The sequence below is a fragment of the Hypanus sabinus genome, chromosome 21 (assembly GCF_030144855.1).
Source record: "Hypanus sabinus isolate sHypSab1 chromosome 21, sHypSab1.hap1, whole genome shotgun sequence".
Lineage (NCBI taxonomy): Eukaryota > Metazoa > Chordata > Chondrichthyes > Myliobatiformes > Dasyatidae > Hypanus > Hypanus sabinus.
The window spans coordinates 66001281-66019807 of record NC_082726.1 but is presented as its reverse complement, the minus strand read 5'-3'; the positions used below and the strand labels follow the sequence as shown (position 1 = coordinate 66019807).

Below are 18527 nucleotides of genomic sequence, written 5' to 3'. Positions count from 1 at the left end.
GGATAGTCAAATGCTTTTTCCCAGGGCTGAGAGGACACAGTTTTAAGGTGCTTGGAAGTAGGTACAGAGGGGATGTCAGGGGTATGTTTTTTTATGCAGAGAGTGGTGAGTGCCCGGGATGGGCTGCCGGTGGTGGTGATGGAGGCGGCTATGATAGGGTCTTTTAAGAGACTCCTGGACAGATACACAGAGCTTAGAAAAGTAGAGGGTTATGGGTAACCCTAGATAATTTCTAAAGTAAGTGTATGTTTGGCACAGCATTGTGGGCTGAAAGGCCTGTATTGTGCTGTAGGTTTTCTATGTTTCGATGTTTTTCCCAATCCCCTTGCATATTGAAGTCCCCCATTACAACTGTGTCATGCCCTTAATACATTCCTTTTCCAGCTCCCTTTGCAATCTTAACCCCACATCTTGGCTACTACTTGGATTCCTATATATGATTCCCATCAATGTCTTTTTACCCTTACTGTTTCTTAACTCCACCCATAAAGATTCAATTTTCTCTGACCCTATGTCTCCTCTTTCTAAAGATGTAATTCTACCTCTTACCACCAGAGTCACATGACCACCTATGCCTTCCTGCCTGTCTTTTTGATACGAAGTATATCCTTTTGTTAAGCTCCCCGCTATGGCCTTCTTTCAGCCATGATTCAGTGATGCCCACAAGGTCATACCAACCAATCTCTAACCCCGCCACAGGTTCGTCCACCTTATTCCGAATGCTACGTACATTTAAATAGAGCACCTTCAATCCTGCATGCTTCATTTTTATGATCATTTTATATCTTGCATTTATGATCATTCAGAAATCTGATAATGGAGGGGAAGAAACTATTTCTAAAATGTCTTTAGTGCATTTAATTCTGCAAAACATCCAGAAGTGCTTACCACAAAGGGGGCAAGGAAACAACTCACTACTTCAGGTATCAGGTAAACCATCAATTTCTACTCCCCTGGGGATGCAGCCTGGCAGCAGGAATGTTGGAAAATCTGAAGAATTTTACCTGTGTACAACTGGTTTTCAGTTCTTCCCACATGTTCATCTGTTGAGCATAACTTTAGGTAGAACTGCTCACATCCAGGTTTCTCACTGATCTGTGATGAAAGTAAATGAGGAATATCAAGGATTTTGAGATTGAATTTTCAAACTGATTCTCCTAATGTCATTATAATGAACAACTCAAGAAAGCAACTTTCAGACATGAAATGCCGTGGCAGATTGCAAAGATAAACAATTAAAGATTAGCTTTAGTTGTCACGTGTACTTCAAAACATACAGTGAAGTGCATCATTTGCATCAATTTAAATCAGCGAGGATTGCGCTGGGCAGCCCACGAGTGCTGCCATGCTTCTGGCACCAACACAGAACAGCCACAACTCACAAACACTAATCTGTCTGCCTTTGGAATGTGGGAAGAAAACAGAGCCCCCAGAGAAGACCCACACAGTCATGGGGAGAACATCCAAACTCTTACAGACAGCAATAGGAATCAAACCCCAATCTTACAGTGCTGTCAAGTGGAACATTAACCACTTAACAAAGTATAGTTTGAGTTAATTCACTAAGATGGAGGCAAAAGTGTTCCTTTATATCTTATTAAAGAAATTGCAATGCTCTGTCTAAATACAAGTCGAAATTCAGTGGCAAGCAAATAAAGAAATTCAAAATTTGAGCAGATCAGGCAGCACCTGCAGACAGAACAATAGAATTAATGATTGAAATCAATGTGCTTTCATCAGTTCTAGTATCTGTAGTGTTTTATTCTTGTACCATTGAGGAAAACGATGACAGTGAGAAGTTGCAGAGGACACTAATGAGACCACACCTGGAAATATTGTGTGCAGTTCTAATCAAGCTACAGGAAGAATGGGATTAAAGTAGAGGAAAGATTCACAAGGAAATTGCTGGAATTGAGCATGAGTTATAAGGAGGGACTGTTTTCCTTGGAGTGAGGAAGGCTGAGGAATGTAAAGTCATGAGGGACTTAGATGCAATCCTTTTCCCAGGGTTGGGGAGTCTATAGCTGAAGGGCAGAAGTTTAAGATGAGAGGGAAAAGATTTTAAAGGAATCTGAGAATAAGTGTTTTTCTACATAGAGGTGTGGACAAACAGGATGAGCTCCCAGAGTAACTGGTAGAGGTTGGTACAATTACAATATTTAAAAGACACTTGAAGTTCAGTGATAGAAAGGTTTGGAGAGATATGGGCTAAATTCTGGCAAACAGGACTAGCTCATGAAGTTTACTTTGGTTGGCATAGATGAGCTGGGCTGAAGGGCCTCTTCACACGCTGTATAATGATATAACTCTATGATTCACATGCAATAAGGCCTGAACATGAAATGAATAAATGGAAAGGATGCAATCTCATGTGAGAAACTGTGACCTGGAGAGCTAGAGAACATGCTACAAGGTGGGTAAGACTCGGCTAGGGCACAATGGACCAAATTGCCTGCTTCGAGATTATTAAGTTGATATATTTCGATAGGTCATAAGTTCAACACTGTGTAAAGCTATCAGTCCCTTACCATCCACCCCTGCTGCCTCCCCTTAAATTAACCTGGACTCATCAAGACTCACAGCAAATCATTCCCCTTTTGTAGTCAGTTCTATGGATTTGCCAAGAACAATCCTGGTCAAAGACCATGATTGCCCACGCCTTATGGCTTGGCATATAACAATGAAGATGATGCTAGGGATGATTAAACCAGGACCTCTTCATCTCAATAGTATCTATCACAGGACATTGATTGCAACCTTGGTTTTAGGCTGTGAATAATGCAGTTTCCACCCACTCCTTTCCTGCCTGCTGGTTTATTTTAGCTCAGTGGGGTAGTCTGTACAGAACAGCGTCCTTCCAACTGCCAGTTCAGCAAAATTAACTGAGATAGACTTTGCATATTTATTTAGAGATAGAGTGCAGAACAGACCCTTCCATCTTGTTGAGACGCACTGCTTCACAACCCACCTTTTTAACCCTAGCCAAATCACAGGACAACTTACAATGACCAATTAACCTACTAATCGTACATCTTTGGACTGTTGGAGGAAACTGGAACACTCAGAGGAAAGACACGCTGTCACGGGAGAATATGCAAACTTCTTACAGATGGCGGCAGCACCAGAACTGAACTCTGAACTCCAGAATGTCTCAAGCTGGAATAGCCTCATGTTGACCACTACACTATCATTAGTGCTGTTTGTGTTTGGTGCTGAATGGAGCCAACAGTCTCCCACTGCTGTTGAGACCAAGCTGCCTTCTCCGAGAATGTAATCATTTTCCAACAGCATTCTCAGCACAAAAAAGTCAGGGAAATTATAGAACCAAATGAAAGACAGATCAGCTTATCAGATCCAGAACAGCTCATGAAAAGAGCCCTTCATGGTCCTTTATGGATTTTCTAAGCTGTTAACTGCCAATGACATTGGGTATCTGTTGCAGGAAATATGGTTTGTGCAAAGCAATATCCCATCAACACTACTGTGACCATGTTTTTTTAAAATCCAAGGGTAAATATTGCCTGGGGTCACCCTTTTGAATCATCAGAAGAGTGCCATCAGATTTTTTTTATTTGCATTTATGAGGTCAGATGGAGAACTGATTTTCTGCACCTTCCAGAAGAAACCCTCTCCCACTTCCTCACTCAGAGTGTGGGAAGAGCTGCCAGCAGAGTGGTCGATGCAGGGTTGACTGCAATATTTAAGAGAAGTTTGAGTAAGTACGTGGATGGGAGGGGAATGGTGGGCCATAGTGCAGGTACAGGTTGATGGGACTAGACAGAATTATAGTTCAGCACTGCAGATGGGCTGAAGGAGCAGATTCTGTGCTGTAATGTTCTATGAGGCACTATTCCCCAGGCTTGCCTTAGGCCTGCCTGTGACAGTCCAGGAGGTCAGAGTGGGAGTGGGTGTAAAGTTAAAGTGATGAGAAGAGTCAACACTGTGGCTGGGAGCTCAGGTTCACCCTACACACTGACCACAGGCGTGATCACCCAATCTGGGTTTGGTTTCTCCACTGCTGGACTCTGATGTTTAAATCCAAGGTTCTTTCAGAAGTCAGGAAAGAGGCACCAAACATCTTGCTTCCCAACTGTTTTAATAAGTGCTGACAGAACAAAGGAAACAGGAGCAGAAACTGCTAGCAGAAAGCTTAAAGAAAAGAGACTAAGATGCTGAGCAGATTAATATGGCTCTGCATTGTGTTTAACCATTTTATACCCACAGGTAAGGAAAAATCCTATTCAAATTTATAGTTAAGGTATAACCAATTAGAAAGTTACTATTCAAATACTGCAGTACCAAGTTAACCAATGAAAAAGCACTTATTCAAATGACACAGAACAAAGAAGCCCCCAGAGCTCTGAGAATTATACTTTCTATAGCCACTGAAGGTATATTAAACTTTCTTAAAATGCAAGCAAATAATTAATTGCTAAATAACAAAACAATAATTAAATGGTAAGATCCAACAGTAGCGTAGAGGAGACTACATTGTGAACACAAAATTGGTACATTGGATTGGAAGATAGACAAGTAATTCATTGCCTGTGGTTGAACTGGGAAAGCACCATGGGGGTGGAGGGGAGGCAGCTGGTGGGAACTGAAAGAGTGGATCAGGGAGTTACAAAGGGTCCTTGTGAAATGCTAAAGTTGGAGGGGAGTGAGGGGAAGATGTGTCTGGTGGTGGAATCTCCATGAAGCTGGTAGAAATTGTGGAGAATGACCTGTTAATTGTGGAGTCTGGTGGGTGAAAGGTTAGATCCAGAGTAACTCTACCTTGCTCTGTCCCAGAGGAGACAGGGATGAGAGCAGAAGTGTTGCAAATGGGTGAAATATGTTCAAGAGCTTTGTTGATAGGATGCATGGTTCAGAAAGAAATAATAAACTCAAGAAGTTCTTCAGAAGCAGGAAATCGAGAGCAACATACACAAAATGCTGGAGGAACTCAGCCACTCAGGCAGCATCTATGGAAGAGAATAAAGAATCAACACCTTCATCAGAAATAATGTCTGTTTTTTGGATGTCACCAGAAACCAATAAAATACAACAAAAGTTTGAAAGGACTTTTTAATCCAGCACTGTCAGTTACAGGACTCATCCTCTGAACCAGAGTTTGATTACGCTGAATTTATACATATAAACCAGACACATTCATTTTCCCTAAGACTGCACATCACAGGGAATTCCTGAGAGAGAGTTTCACCACCTCATCTGGTTACTCTATTTCCAGAAGCTACCATGAATTTCCAATGTCGAGCAAGTTTCAGATGTGCATACGTTTTGCTAGTTGCTTCAGCAAGAGACTGCTCAGAGCAACTCAGCCTGTCTTCGATGACAATCAGAAGGGGAGGGGGGAGGTAAAACAATCTTGTTATAGTTATAGCATTTGCAACAATCTGCCCTGAAATGGTCTCATTTAGAACTTAATGTACACTCAGTGGCCACTTTATTAGGTACACCTGCTTGTTAATGAAAATTCCTAATCAGCCAACCATGTGGTAGCAATTTAGTGCATAAAAGCATGCAGCCATAGTCAAGGTTCAGTTGTTATTCAGACAAAACATCAGAATGGGGTAGAAATGTGATGTGATCTAAATGTGATCTGATACAGGTCAGAGGAGATTGGCCAGACTAGTTCACGCTGACAGGAAGGTGACGGTAATTCAAATAACCACACGTGACAACAGTGGTGTGCAGAAGAGCATCTCTGAACAGACAACACATCAAACCTTGAAGTGGAGGGGCTACAAGCAGCAGAAGATCATGAACAGACACTGAGTGGCTGCTTTATTAAGTGCAGGAAGTAACTAATAAAGTGGCTACTGACTGTATTTTCTACTTAAGCACTCCTGAGAGAAGAGACATATTTATTGCACATCTTAATATCACAAACACATGGAGTGAATTCTCTGCCTTAATTAACAGATGCACCACTTTGCCAGTTTAGACACTGACAGGGTTCTGAAACAGTGAATTCATTCTCCAAAAGATATAATCTTACTTCACTTTTGGCTTCCTTGGTTCGACAGGCGCCATGAGCGTAATTGATGCAAATAGTCTGTCGTCTCATCTTCTTTCTGATTCGACTGGGGCCCTCAGCCATGTCCAGAATCCAGGCACCCTGCTGGAAGCCTGATGAAGGACCCCATAATCCTCTCTCTTGAAGCAGCTGCTGTTCAACCTTGGCCCAGTCTTTTGATGCGCGGTTCAGAATGCACTTCTGCATCTGGGGACACAAGAGAAAAGCCTCAACAGATGATGTCTACGCAGCCTGCAGCTGCCAGTCCTGTTGGCACTTATCCCCCTTATATATACAGTGGATTCCGGTTAATTGGGACACATTGGGACCAGTACATTTTGGCCCAATAAACAGTTGCTCCAATTAGCCAAAGTTTCATGGAAATAATTAAAAGGTATTAAAAAGGCAAACTACCATTTAACTGAGTAACAAATTACGTATTTAAATGAAATACAGAACAAATTAGAACACAACCAATACTTATATAATACTATACAGCTGTGTATAGTTCCTAATAGTTATCTATGGAGAAATTCACCTACTGTATCCTATTGATTAAATGAATAAAATGAATGCAGACACCTAGTGCAAATAAGGGACTGCCTTCATACAATCCTTTAGAAGACTACATCCTCCAAATCTTCATTCTCATTGTAACATTCAAGATAATTGTCGATAGATACCTTCAAATCCTTCATAGTTCCTAACTTGATGAAGGACTGAAATTATTTCATTTTCACTCCCAGCCATTTCTAGCATCGCCAAGCCTGAATGCTTGAAACTGCAGTAAGCAAAACAGTTTTGAATTGCCTTACTGTTTGTTTCTCACCGACTATAGTAACCAAAGTCACTGCCTTTTGAAGACAAGCACATGCATCTGATGCTATGTGAGTTTAAGCATTCTCCCCGTGACCACGTGGGTTTCCTCAGGTGCTCTGATTTCCTCCCACATTCCAAATACATACTGGTTGGTAGGTTAGTTGATCATTGTAAATTATTCTGTGATTAGACGAGGGTTAAATTTGGCGGCACAGCTCAAAGGGCCAGAAGGGCCTACTCCTCACTATATCAATAAATAAATATGGTTCATTCTAAGCAAGGTGTAGTGACTAACAGCCATGTGACTGACACTACAATCTCCTGCCCCAATTATACAGAATAGTGTCCCAAATAAACAAAGGTAATCCCAGCTATTTTCTCAATTAGTTCTTGCTCTATAAGTTGTCCTAAATAAATAGCAGCTTTCTCTTGAATTGTGATATGAGATTGTTAAGAGGCACTTGGATATGTACATGGAAAGAAAAAGTACACTCACAATCAAAGTCAATGTATTATCAAAGTACCGTACACTACCTTGAGATACATCTTCTTGGAGGCATTCACAGGAAAATAAATAAATACAACAGAATTTATGAAAAACCTATACATCAGCAAAGAATGACAAACAACCAAAGTGCAAAAGAAGACAAACTGTGCAAATAAAAGGTGAATAATACTAAGAACATAAGTTATAGAGCCCTTGAAAGCGAGCCTGTTGGTTGTGGAATCAGTTTCGTGTTGGGGTGAGTAAACCTATTCTTGCTGGTTCAGGAGCCTGATGGCTCAGAGGTGATAACTATTCCTGAAGCTGGTGGTGTGGGTCCTGAGGCTCACCCTCTCTTCTCGCTGCTGCCATCAGGAAGGAGGGACAGGAGCCTCAGGTCCCACACCACCAAATTCAGGAACAGTTCAACCATTAAGCTCTCGAACCAGAGGCAAAACTTCAGTCACCTCAACAGTGAACTGCTCCCACAACCTATAGACTCACTCTTAAGGACTCTACAACTTGTGTTTTTATTTTATTTATTATTTTTCTTTTTTTGCATTTGCACCATTTATTGTCTTTTGCACATCGGTTGCTTTTCCTTTTCAGTTGTGCACAGTTATTTTAATTGATTCTATTGTGTTTCTTTGTGAATGCCTGCAAGAAACTGAATCGCAGGGTAGTATGAGGTAGTGAGTTTGAATAATAAATTTACATTGAACTTTTTGAACTTTGAGTTGTGAAACTAAAGGGATAAGTCACTGAAACTGCATGGTGAGTCTTTGAATTGTTCTAATCAATAGTGATTAATAAAAAACTACATTTGGTTGGTAAAGTCGATGTCTGGCATGTTTTTGACTTATCATCAGCATCATTAGGTGCTGTGTTGTATGATCTCATGACCATGATTATTCTTGGCAAATTTTTCGACAGAAATGGTTTGCCATTGCCTTCTTCTGGGCAGAGTCTTTACAAGACTGGTAATTCCAATCACTATCAATACTCTACAAAGATTGTCTGCCTGGAGTCAGTGGTTGCATAACCAGGACCTGTGATATGCACTCAAGACCTATTGCAATCAAGGTCAATGTGCCAATTGTCTTTGTAACTGCTTGCTGTACTACATTTCCTGGTATACAAGGAGACTCAGATCTCCTTGCACATCAACATTTCCAATCTATCACCAACTACACTGAAGTTAAACAGCACCCTTCTGCACACTATACTGCATCTGAACTCCGCCATGGACAGTTCAAAGCCTGGCTGTGAAAGGAAGAGTTTTGGGCATGAGGCTAACGATCCCACGTCATACAGAAATGGCAACAGAAGCTCCAGAGACCTCACCCTTAGAAGAGGAAGGATGCACAAGAAGATGGGCTACACATGGGAAAATGTGAATGACTGGCCCAAGTCAAAGGACTCTGCTGAGCAGCTGGTGACAGCCTATGCCCCCAAAGGGGTGATGAACAAAAGAAAGCAAGTATATGGCATATGGCATGTATTTATTTAATTAGTTCATTAGCAATACATTGCAGAAACAGCCCCTCCACTGAATGACCCAACCCACCCAGCATCCCACATATTTAACATTAGTCTAATCATGGGACAATTTACAATGCCAAATAACCTACTAACAGGACCATCTTTGGAGCGTGGGAGGAAACCGGAGCACTCAAAGGAAATTCTCGCCATATGTATTTTCCCACTTACAGAACTTCTCTAAATAACCTTGAATCCTCCTTGCACCTTCCTCACAAAACACATTCCTGTCCAGTTTTACATTATCAGTGAACCCAGTGTCACTTTTTGTACATACAATCAGTCTATGTGTATAACAGTTACTTGTACATAGTGGTTTATAGGACTGCATTTATATTTATATTTATTCTAGGTTTTTTTTGTTTTGTATTGTGTTCTTTATGCTGTATCCGATCTGCAGTCTTGTGTATTTATTTTTTTTTCATTTAGTGATACAGCGCAGAATAGGCTCTTCTGCCCTTCAAGCTACCCCTCCCCAGCAACCTCAACAAGCATGATTTAACCCTAACCAAATGACAGGACAATTTAAAATGACCAACTAACCTACCCAGTACATCTTTGGAGTGTGGGAGGGAACCAGAGCACCTGGAGGAAACCACCCTCATTCCTCAGGGAGGATTGCAGAGGCTCATCACAGAGGATGCCAGAACTGAATTCCGAGCTCTGATGTCCCAAGCTGTAATAACGTAGCGCTAACCGCTATGCTACCTTGGCAACCAAGTACCATGTACTGAAAAACGACAAAAATAATCTTGAATCTGGAACTTAGAAAAATTACATCTCTTTTCTCATCAAAGCACTGGTGTGTAGTGTGAATAGCTGAGTTGAAACACCGATCCCTATGATAGAAGACACAGCTTACCACCGTGAAAAAGTCCCATTTGTGCTAACTCTCTGCTTCTCGTCTGTCAATCAATTTTTCAATCAATGCCGGTATATTACTCCAATCCTCAATCTGGGAAAGCCCGTTCCCTGGTTGGCTCCTCAACATGATGGTCCATAAATCATCTTGTGCATTTTCCAGGAATTTACCGACCACAATATTATCCTTAATCAGTTTTGGGCAGTCTACATTTTGATTAAAGTATTCCATTATTAACAAAGTATTCTTTTTACACACTCTAAATTTCCGCTTAATGCTGCCTTCGATATTACCAAATGAGAATGTAATTGGGTTATTATTAATTATCACTAAAAATAATCCAGTTACGTTGTTATTATAATGCTGCTTATGAGATTCTTGGAGATTACCTGTCAATGTGGTCAGACACTTTTTAAAGATATATTCAATCATTCTACCCTTTATCCATTAACTCATATAGCACAGATCATGTTTCTCGCAAATTACAGCCTCAAACAGAGACCCAAACATACTGATCATTCAGGGCAACTGGTGCAGAACGTTCTGGAATTGTTGGCTTAAAAGGTCAAACGGTTTGGAGTTTTATTAATTTGCCCTCTGGGCCATCACATTATCTGATACTGAACTGGTCAGAAGTGAACTGCTGCTACATTACAGGTTTGTTTTCAGTTTGCCTAACAGAAATAAGCAAAACAATACATATAACATAAATTACATATTATTTATATTAGCATGTAAATAGTAATAATAATAAATTAATACAAATACATACACACAAACACACCTAAGTTAGACGAGAGAGAGAAAGAGGGGAGGGGGAGAAAGGGGGAGGAGGAGGGAATATTGCACAAATGATCCAAACTGCAGCTTAACTTTATTCAACTGCAAGGGTTGGGAGCTGTGCTGAATTGCATGTAACATCTCTGGGAATTGTGCAGGTCTTGTTTTAATGACAGTGTTTGGAAGTGAACAACTCAAGAGAAGAGAAGGCATGCCCTCTTCTCACTGTGGCCTTCAGGAGGGAGATACAGGAGCCTTAGGCCCCACCAGGTTCAGAACAGTTATTATCTTACAACCACCAGGCTCCTGAACCAGCATTGATAACTTCATTCACCCAACACTAAACTGATACCAAAACTACTGACTCACTTTGAAAGGCTCTACAACTCATCTTGTCAGTAATGTTGCTTCTTTTGCACTTAGTTGTCAATCTTTGCATATGTAGTTTTTTATAAATTCTATTCTATTTTCCTGTAAAAGCCTGCAAGAAAATGAATCTCAGGGTTGTATTGGGGACATACAGTATACCTATTGTGCTAATAAATCTACTTTGACTTGGACAATACCCAAGAATTCAGACTATCTTGGTATTTTCAATAGGGACCTAATTTATCATTAGCACTAAATACAATCATGTTTCAACAAAACAAAAGTGGCTGAAATCCAAATTTTAGATGCCTTTTAGTGTCAGTGAAGGGTCTCAGGAGGTACACTCCTGGGAGGAGTAATGTTCCATTGCAAACTTCCTTCTGAAATATTACCTGCTTATGTTCGATGTGAAGGCTGGCAAACACGTCTTGTCCACTTTTCCTTTCTTCATCCATTCTGATTATGAAATCCTATACACATACAAAAGAGGATTAGAGATGTGTTTCCACGAACAGTAAAACTTTAATAATCCACTGTCACATTTTAGGAATCCTGATAGTTTGGCACTGGTTTCACCCAGTGATTTTTACAGCACTCCATTCCTACTGTCTGGAGTGTCATTTCCTGTAACCCCTTCCAACTATTGAATGAGACTGTTTAATTCTTAGTTTAGACTGCTTAATTGGTATTTTCTTTGAAGTTTGACAACAAACTATCTGCTTCTGTTTTATATAACTACTTTCAAACATGCAACTGTTGATTATGCTTCATAGTAACCAGAGTGCGTACTTTCATGCAATTGTTCAGTATGTCCTTTCGTGGTTTCATTTGTTTGATTCTGGAAGCTTTTCTTGGTATTGCACTATTTGAATAGGGGCTTTTTGATTGGTTAACTCTTATCTAAGAATTTGAATAGAATGCTTCTTATCTATGGTGTATATAAAGAGCTGACCATGAGGCTCCAACAGTTTTTTGCTTCTCTCTTCCTTCACTTGCTAGACTTCTATCACTCTCTGTTTTCTAATTCTCTTTGTTTTATTAAAACTTAATACAAAGATCAAGATGCAACAGATTTTGTGCCTCTTTCCTGACTTCAGAATAAACCTTAGATTAAAAACATTAGAATCCAACACAGCTCCTGAAGACCCAGGTTTCCACATTCACTTTAAATTCACAGAGTTCACCAACTCAGTTGTACACCATCTAGTGAATTAATTGTGTGTTGGTGCATTAATAGGGTCAGAGTGCCATATCACCGATAATCTGCTGTATCAGCAACATGGGTGCAACAGTAGTTAGCAGATGCTACTATGGTTTGGGGTGTCAGAGTTTGGAGCTCATTTCTGACATTATCTGTAAGGAAGTTTATACGTTCTTCCCATTTGTACATGATTTCCTCAGGTGCTCCAGTTTCCTCCCACAGTCCAAAGACATATCGGTTAGTAGGTTAATTGGTCATTGTAATGTGTCCTGTGATTAGGCTAGCATTAAATCAGTGGGTTTCTGAGTGGTGTGGTTCAAGGGGCTAGAAGGTCCTGTTCTGTACTGTATCTATAAATAAATGAATTTACTGTAAACAGCATAAGGATTAGCTTCATTTGTCACATGCACATTGAAATATCAAAATGTTCAGTGAATAGTGTTGTTTGCGTCAACAATGCATTTCACTGTGTTTCAATGTTTTGATGTACATATGACAAATAAAGCCAATCTTTAATTTGGGCAAATGGGATTAGTTTGCTGAGCATCCTGGATGTTACGGATGAACTGAGCTGAATGGTCTGTTTCCATGCTGCATCTCGATCCCAGTCACTCAGCTTGTTTCTCTACCTCTGCTGCATCTTCCACTCCTTAGATTCCAGAAACAGCCTAAATCCACAAGATTAAAGATCTCAAAGGTTAACTCTGTTTGTCACACATATAATCAAAACATCAAAACCTGCAGTGAAATGTATCGTTTGCTCACCAGCACAGTCCACAGATGTGCTAGGAGCAGCCCACAGAGGTCAGGGTGCATCTGGAACAGACATAGCTTGCCCACCACTAATCCTAACCCTTTTCTTTAGAGTAGGACCAGAGCGCCTGGTCACGGGGAGAATGTACAAGCTCCTGACAGACAGTAGCGGGAATTGAATCCCGATCAATGATCATTGGTGTGGTAACTATTCTATAACTATGCTGCCCTGTCCTATACATCTACTTATTGACTCAACACTCACCGGTCTCTCAGGAAGAGTATTTCAAAGGAAAATTACTCATCTCAATTGGAGATGGAAATCCTAATAATAATAATAATAATTTCATATATAGTGCACTTTTCATACAGACAATGTAGTTTACAATCAGATTAAAGTACAAACATGAAAAAAAATAAAAAATAAATAAAAATGAAAGACAAAAAGATGTTAGTTACTGACAGGGTTTTGGGGGACTCTGAGGCTTATGCCGCATGTGTTTCTAGATTTTGGATTCTGGTTACTCTTTTTTGCTGTTTTTGAGCGGCTTGATCGAGCAATCAGTGTGGACTGGCTCTGCAGCCGTCAGTCAGCTAGCAGAGCTGAACTAAAGTAAACCGAATACTCCTGGACTTCTGGTTTGATGCTGATATTCTGTGTGGTGTTCGCTTGCGTTTTGCCATTTGCACTATTTGTCCTTTTTCACACATTGGATGCTTCATGTTTTCTAGGAATGGTTTCTATGGCGTTTCTTTGTTTTTTTTGGTCCTTTTTTCACACATTGAATGCTTCATGTTTCCTAGGAACAGGTTCCATGGTGGTTCTTTAGTTCATGGCTGCCTGTGGGAGGACGAATCTCAGAGTTGTATTCTTTATGCATACTTTGATAATAAAAGTACTTTAAGCTTTGAAATAAATACGTTTTGAGCTGATGTTTAACAGTGCCAATTGAGTCTGCATCCCTGATAGTTTTAGGTATTGAATACCACAGTTTAGGAGCACAGTTCAAAGAAGATGACCTGCCAATAATCTTTTGAGGGAAATAGTTTAAATTTAAGAGACTGGTGGAAGAAGACTTGAGAACTCAAGCAGGGTGAAAAAATGAAAGCAATTTGGTGATGTACTTCGCTCCCAATCCATTGAGAGCTTCAAAACCTTGTAAGAGAAATTTATGATCAATTCTAAAAATACAGGAAGCCAATGGAAAGTAGCTAGTATTGGAGTGATATGTTCCTTCATCCTGGTTTTGGTTAAACATTAATCAGCACCAACATCACCTTACTGATTGACCGCGTCTGCTGCCTTCAGCTAAGAAAAAGTGACTGAGCTCACACAATAAACCATTCTAAGGTGGATTATAACAGTGAAAGAGTAAATGAGCATTTCCCAGGTCTGAGTGAACACAGTACTCATAAGTTACTCTTTTTATAATGAAGAGTAAGGTCATAGGGCAGCAAACAGGCCCTTTGGTCCATCCAATTCACCCATTACCTTCAAAAGGGGATGGTTCAATAAAGCAGCTTCCATCATTAATGACCCCCATCACCCAGGACATGCCCTCTTCTCATTACTAACATCAGGAAGGACGTATAGGAGCCTAAAGACTCACATTCAACGTTTCAGTAACAACTTCTTCCCTTCTACCACCAGACTTCTGGATGGACAATGAACCCGTGAGCACTACCTCATGATTTAAAAAAAAATTGTGCTACTTATTTAATTTAATTTTCTTTTTTTATGTATACTTCTTATAGAAATTTTTAGTTTTTATTATTATATATTGCAGCGTACTGCTACTGCAAAACGACAAATTTCACAACATCTGCCAGAGATATTAAACCTGATTCAAATCTAATTCTGATTCTAATTCATGCCTACTACTATATACCAATCTTTACTTAATACATAATCACTAGGCACTGGAATACAAGCCAACATGGGCTCCTCAAATCTTCAACTTCATCATCCTAGACTCAATGATATATGAATAACAAAAAACTGCACATCCTGGAAATCTGAAATTAAAAAAAGAAAATATCCAGCAGGTTGGGTAGCATCTGCAGTGAGAGAGATAGATTTAACATTGCTGGTCAAAGGGCACCTGTCACAACCTATGGGTCATTAGGCTCAAATATTAATGCTGTTTTTGTTTTGGGACAACCTGCTGATTGTCCCAAGTATTTTTTGTTTTCACTTCAGTAAAATGCATACACAATGCCTTTGGAACCAAGGGGTTAGGTATTGTTAGGACTCTGATGCTCATTCAACCCATCATGAAACCAAACTTCAGATCTCGACAAGATGTCCAATTTAAAAATAGTATCTGATGTAATCAAAAACAAACAATAAAATATGCATTGAACATTTTAAAAAAACAGCAAAAGCTAGTTAGTGCACAGTTTAATGATTGTGACAGTTAACTCACACACCACCTAACGGCCTCTTTTACTCTCTTCAAAAATATTACATAAAATTTATACATCCCAGGGTCTCATTTCTTTTCCTCACTATAAATAGTACAACAATTAATTGAAGCTTTGTTGATCGCAGATAATGTGTGACTAAGTTTGAAGGTTTTCTTCCCATTTAATACAATGTTTAAGAGACTATGCTAATCTTGACTAGGTTATAATTTGACATGCATTCTTTGTTTAGTTTTCTTTCTCTGTAAAAGTGACACAGCAGACGCAAACATAATTACATTCTCCCCGCTGTGAGAGAACAGACATTGTGAACAGTACAGATGGGTGCTGGCAGAGAGCCAGGCCCCGCTATCCCACAGAGAAGTTATATTCATTAGTAGCGCACAGCAGGAAATGCCTGCACAACGTGAAGGCAGTGATTATATTGTGTTTGTTTACAGGATCATTAAGCTTTTAGTCACAGCTAAGCACTGACAAAACATTATTGTTACTTAACTGAAACTCTCTCTGAATTAACCCATCAAGCAAATATGAGCTGGGCCCCAGCGAGACCGTACAATTGCTAAGCTAATAATTTTGTTCAAGGTCATTCCTTGTTACCAAGCCAGTCAATCATTTTTCCTGATGATTTACCATAATAGCTTGTTCACTGCATTGATAATGTCATAGTGCCTCCTGTTTTGATTTTGAACTGATAGCTTCATAATGACCTGAGGCTCCATTGTACCACGGGAAATTGCACATGACATATAACCCCTCATGGTCCCAGAATGCATCCTACACTGTCAAGAAAGCCCACCAACACCTCTACTTTCTGAGGAGGCTGAAGAGAGCTGGACTTTGCACATCCATTCTCATGCCATTCTACAGATGCGCAGTAGAGGGCATCCTGACGATCTGCCTCACTGCTTGGTTCACTGGTGGACAGGAAGATTTTACAATGAGTAGTCAAAACTGCCCAATGCATCACCAGCACCATCAGGGGCATATACACTGAAAGGTGCCAGAAAAGGGCCAGTAAAATCATGAAGGATCCCACCCACCCTGCTCATGGGCTGTTTGTCCCACTCCCACCAGAGCCAAGGCTATGTAACTAGGGCCACCAAACTCAATTTTTGCTAAGCAGCAAAACTGACCAGCAACACCATCAGTCCCATCAGTCATCTTATGTACAAACTAGTGTCACTTTATGGGCATCCAATCAATCTATGCATATCGCCATCCCTTGAGGTCGAGGATGATGGTCTTCATTCTGTTGATCTATCTATGGGTTCTCAAGCGGCTTATGAGTCCAATCCTGGCTTTGAAAGTTCTTCCACATTCAGGACAGGTAGTTCCAGATGGCAGATCGGGCTTTGGTTGTTGCTGCCTCTCTTTCCATTTTCTTCTCTTTTCTTCTAATTCTGCACATCTGTTGGCTTCGAAAGTTGCTGTTCCTTCTCGGATGATGGCTTGCCAGAGTTTCCTGTCCTTGGCATCGGTTTCCCAATTGTTGATGTTGATGTTACATTTCTTCATGTCGGCTTTTAAGACGTCTTTGAATCTCTTCTGTTGTCTGGCTCTTTTACATTTGCCTCCTTTAAGCTGGGAGTAGAAGACTTGTTTCGGCAGACGTTCATCTTTCATCTGAACAACCTGACCGCTCCATCTTAGTTGGTTCTTGATGACATAGGCTTCAATGCTTGTTGTTTTTGCTTCATTTAGCACACTGACATTGGTTCTTCTATCTTCCCAGCTGATATTTAAGATGTTTCGAAGACAGCGTTGATGGAATTTTTCAAGTGCCTTCAGATGTGGTCGATATATTGTCCAGGTTTCTGATGCATATGGAGCATTGGGATCACCACTGCTTTGTACACTAACATTTTGGGGTCTGTTCTGATGTCACAATCATGAAAGACTCTTGTTCGGAGATGTCCAAAAGCTGTTCCAGCGCACTTAAGTCGATGTTGGATCTCATCATTAAGGTCGACATTGGAGGAGAGGTGACTTCCAAGATACGGAAAGTGGTCCACGTTTTCCAGGGTTATTTCACCAAGCTGAATTGATGGTTCAATCATTGAGACGGGCAAGATTGAAAAGTCTGCCATCTGTTCTGTAGACAATTTCGATTCCTAGGGGTAGGTCGTCCTTGATAACGTGGATGATTGTCGCAATGTAGATGGTGAACAAAGTTGGGGCAATCACACATCCCTGTTTTACTCCTGATCTAACTTGAAAAGGCTCACAGTTACTGTTGCTGACCATGACTGTGGCAAGCATGCCATCGTGGAGGAGTCTCAGGATTCAAGTGTAGTTTTCAGGGCATCCATAGGTGGATAGGACATCCCATACGATTTCCCCTGACACCGAGTCAAAGGCTTTGGTGAGGTCGATGAATGCCATGTACAAGGGTTGAAGTTGTTCACGACATTTTTCTTGTAGTTGTCGCATTGTGAAGATCGTGTCGATTGCTCCACGTGATGGTCTAAAACCGGCTTGTGTCTCTGGAAGGATCTTCTCGGCTAAAGGCTTGAGCCGGTTGTTCATGATGTGGGTGAGGATCTTTCCTGCTGTTGCTAACAGGGAAATCCCACGATAGTTTCCATATTAGGATCGATCGCCTTTCCTTTTGTAGATGGTAATGATTGCTGAGTCTCTAAAGCCTGCTGTGTTTATATTTATTGTTTATGTTTTAGTATTGTTATTGTGTTACTTATCTTTTATGGTTCTTTTGTGCTGCACTGGATTGGGAGTGGCAATTATTTTGTTCTCCTTTACAGTTGAGTACAAGAAACAGTATTAAACAAGTTTGAATCTTAAGTCCAGGAGTACATTATCTCAGTTTATCCATCTATTTTCCGCATAAAATATAGTGATGGCTTACAACAAGATATATCAAAACAGAGCCTTTGACCGATACCAGTGCATCAGAATCTACCTGGAGCTCTGAGGTTTAAAAACAAAGATCGGGTTTATTATTACTGACAGGATAATAATTACGTGACTGCTGAGTGTATGTTCTTGGTCTTCTGCTGCTGCAGCCCATCCACTTCAAGGTTTGAAATATTGTGCATTCTGCATGTCACTGTTGTAACATGTGGTTATTTGAGTTACTGCCGCTTCCCTGTCAGCTTGAACCAGAATGGACATTCTCCTTGAACCTCTCTCATTAGCAGGGCATTTTCACCACAAAACTGTCGCTCACTGAATATTTTTTTGTTTATTGCACCATCCTCTATAATCTCTGGAGACTGTTTTGCGTGAAAACCCCAGGGATCAGCAGTTTCTGAAATTC

The 18527-nt window shown here is 40.4% G+C and overlaps 2 protein-coding genes across 2 annotated transcripts in view; one reads left to right on the top strand and one right to left on the bottom strand.

The window, feature by feature from the left end:
• The window catches only part of wdfy4 (WDFY family member 4), a 306893-nt gene that overhangs the window by 109021 nt on the left and 179345 nt on the right, over positions 1-18527 (bottom strand). Inside the window, exons 39-41 of the mRNA XM_059946114.1 lie at positions 11265-11342; positions 6002-6226; positions 1005-1095 (exon numbers count right to left, since the gene is read on the bottom strand). Of these exons, the coding sequence (XP_059802097.1) occupies positions 1005-1095; positions 6002-6226; positions 11265-11342 (394 nt within the window). The remainder of the gene's footprint in view (positions 1-1004; positions 1096-6001; positions 6227-11264; positions 11343-18527) is intronic.
• Positions 1-18527, top strand: part of lrrc18a (leucine rich repeat containing 18a) — a 70970-nt gene that overhangs the window by 40405 nt on the left and 12038 nt on the right. The gene's annotated exons all lie outside the window — the stretch shown is intronic.